Source organism: Frankliniella occidentalis, unplaced genomic scaffold (assembly GCF_000697945.3).
Source record: "Frankliniella occidentalis isolate FOCC.00 unplaced genomic scaffold, Focc_3.1 Scaffold188, whole genome shotgun sequence".
NCBI lineage: Eukaryota > Metazoa > Arthropoda > Insecta > Thysanoptera > Thripidae > Frankliniella > Frankliniella occidentalis.
Window position 1 is genome coordinate 339,099 of NW_026267314.1, and position 2,748 is coordinate 341,846.

The 2,748-nt window shown below is 46.9% G+C and overlaps 2 protein-coding genes across 3 annotated transcripts in view; one reads left to right on the forward strand and one right to left on the reverse strand.

Annotated features, from left to right (window-relative positions):
- Positions 1-1,209, forward strand: part of LOC127750426 (uncharacterized) — a 12,724-nt gene extending 11,515 nt beyond the window's left edge. The window contains exons 3-4 of the mRNA XM_052272127.1: positions 396-554; positions 736-1,209. Of these exons, the coding sequence (XP_052128087.1) occupies positions 396-554; positions 736-903 (327 nt within the window). The 3' untranslated portion in view covers positions 904-1,209. The remainder of the gene's footprint in view (positions 1-395; positions 555-735) is intronic.
- Positions 1-2,748, reverse strand: part of LOC127750425 (cell adhesion molecule Dscam2-like) — a 222,882-nt gene that overhangs the window by 97,736 nt on the left and 122,398 nt on the right. The gene's annotated exons all lie outside the window — the stretch shown is intronic.

The window sequence follows — 2,748 nt, forward strand, 5'->3', positions numbered from 1 at the left end:
CTGAGCGTCGTGCGTGCTTTCGCCAGCGGCTGAGCGTCGTGCGCGCTTTCACCAGTGGCTGAGCGTCGTGCGTGCTTTCGCCAGCGGCTGAGCGTGGTGCGTGCTTTCCAATATAGACAAGCTACTTCACTGTTTTAAAAAGGCAGAACTACACGAAGAATTCGTTGTAAAACAAGATTTCTTTCCAGGGGTGCGAATCTTTTCGTGCCTCTCTAAAGGCACAAAAGTCTTTAACACCCCAAGAGGGGTGTTGATTCGTTGTTTTTTTTGTCTAGTTGATGGCTTACACTACTTTGACGGGTGTGTTCAGGGGTGGGGGCCTTAGCTCAAAGGTTGAAGCCCTCATAATCGTTTCCCCGTCAAACGGTTTAAAATTTCTGTCATTTTGCGTGCAGTCTAAAGCTGTCCTGGACGTTCGCAGCAACAACCAGTGGAAAGAAAATGCCTTTATATTCTTCTTCCCGAAGAACGGCTGTAGTGGCGCTCGAGAAACCCTCACGGAGATCTTCTCTCAGTACTTTGGCAAAAAAGGGACGCCATGTCGCCTTGTAAAGGTTTGCAGACTACACCGCCAAAATTCTTTTGTTTAATGTTAAGAGTTAAATAGGATTCGATGTATCGAATTATTCGCTATCGAAAACTATTTGAAATTATCCCCTCATGGAATCAACACTAGTTGGCTAATGGATGTTCATTTTTTATTTTATTTTTTATTTTATTTTTTTTGACTTTCAGAAATGTGTTTACTTTGAGAATACCACAGTGGCCCACGTGTATCCGCGCATTCCTATATTGCCATATGGCTTCTACCGTTTGAAGATTACAGCTGGGATAACTGGCGCAAAAGAACCAGTGTATTGCATTATACTTTTAAGTCATGTTATTCCTAAAATTGAATCATAAGTAAAATTAAGTTGTTGATGTAATATCATAGTCATACAGTACATTTTCTTTCATACTCTTTACGTTCGATACGTAACACATAAAAAAAATCAAAGAATACAGTGCATTCTGCTCGGGATGATTAGTACTTTGCGAATATGTTCATGCTGGAATTATTACAACACAGAGGGAAAACTCAAAGAGTACAAACATATTCGCCAGAAGAATATGTAGCTACTTTGATGACGAAATTTTGTGGCCATTCAAAGCTGGATGGTTTTCGAAAAATTTAGGATTGAAACAAATGCCCCTAAAGAGCTACTTTAAGACGCTAAAACACAGATTTCACGTGCGTGAGCGTGGTGAACGCCCACTCCAGGATCTGTTAAGCTTTACTAGAGTTATCTACAGGTGAAATCAGGAGGCCGCTGTGGCATCAATACTTTGGGAGTTACAGTCAATTTTTTTATTTCCTCCAATTGATTTTGGAAGAGATTTCTGTGGAAGCATCAGTACCCTCTCTCATTTTTGACGATTGGATTTGCAAACAAGTCGTATTACGACGAAAAGTCTTTGCCATAAAAGCTGTCGAAATCGTAGTAAATAATTTGTTTGCAACAACTGGTTTCAAGCATGCAAAAAACCGGCACGTCCTGCAATTTTTTATTCAAGTTGCAAAGAAAATTGTTCGTATAGTAGAACTCTATTCTTTTGCACAAGCATTTTGCAGTGAGGAGCAGGCGAGTTGCCTGGTCCAGCGGAGGTGGAGAAAAACAACTTGTGGAGCGTGCGCGGGGGACTACAAGCGGGGCTACAAGCGGGGCTACAAGCGGGGCTACAAGCGGGGCTGAAGGAAGGCCCAGCTTGCCCACGCGCCCTCCGCATAGCCCTGTAAAATCGGGTAATCTGTTGTTAATTAACAAGTCGAAACAAAAGGAGAGAGGGGAAGGCGCGGGCAGCGACGGGGAGGGGAAAGGGGCGGCGGGGGCTCGCCGGGGCCCGCTCAGGCAGCAGGAGATGAAGAGCGATGGATACTCCATCTACGCAAGTGCGCGCGGGCGCCCGTACGAGGCTGTGCGCGTGTGTGCGTGGGTGGAGGGCGGAGCCAGCGTGATCGACAAGACAAGGCAAACAGTTCGGGGTAATCCGTGACGGGCTAGGGGAGGTCCGTTCAGCGAACGTCCTCCGGCGGTAGTCGTGACAACATGGATGATCTCACGACACACTGGGAAACCGCGGTAAAGTGTCTCTTAAAGCCCACAAGGAAATGGCCAGTGTTTCGGCGCGTACGGCAAAATGTCACCTCTCACGTCACGGGCACGCCTTTGATGCATTGGAATCGATTGCAAATGGTATAAACAAGTCAAAAACCGTCGTCACTGTTATAGAATCCCTAAACGTGTCAGTTTCAAAATTTGAACCCGAATACCAATTTACATTCGTTGATATACAACATTTGACGTGGTAGTAAATGTACGGAGGCTCATTGGTACTATATTTCTTCGGTCTGACCGGAGGTGCAAAAACATAATACATTAACATTCTTTAAATTATGCTCATCCCTGTGGCGTGACTCTCTTCCTGTTTTTCCTCCCGTCCCCGGAGCGAGCGCCCGCGAGCGATATAGCGTGGCTGCTGCTGCCGGGCCCTCATTGCAATCTGATGGCGAGCGAGAGAGTGCCGTGCGATTGGCTGAGCAGAGACCGGCGCGCCTTTACCGGAAGTGGAAATAAATGAGGAAGAGCGCGCGCACTCTGCCAGCATTATTCAAACTGGACGGAAGCGGCGGCGGCGGCGGCAGCGATTTGAAGAGCAGCCACGGCAGCGCAAGACGGCGGAGTGGAAATGGAGGAAACGGGAGGGGGG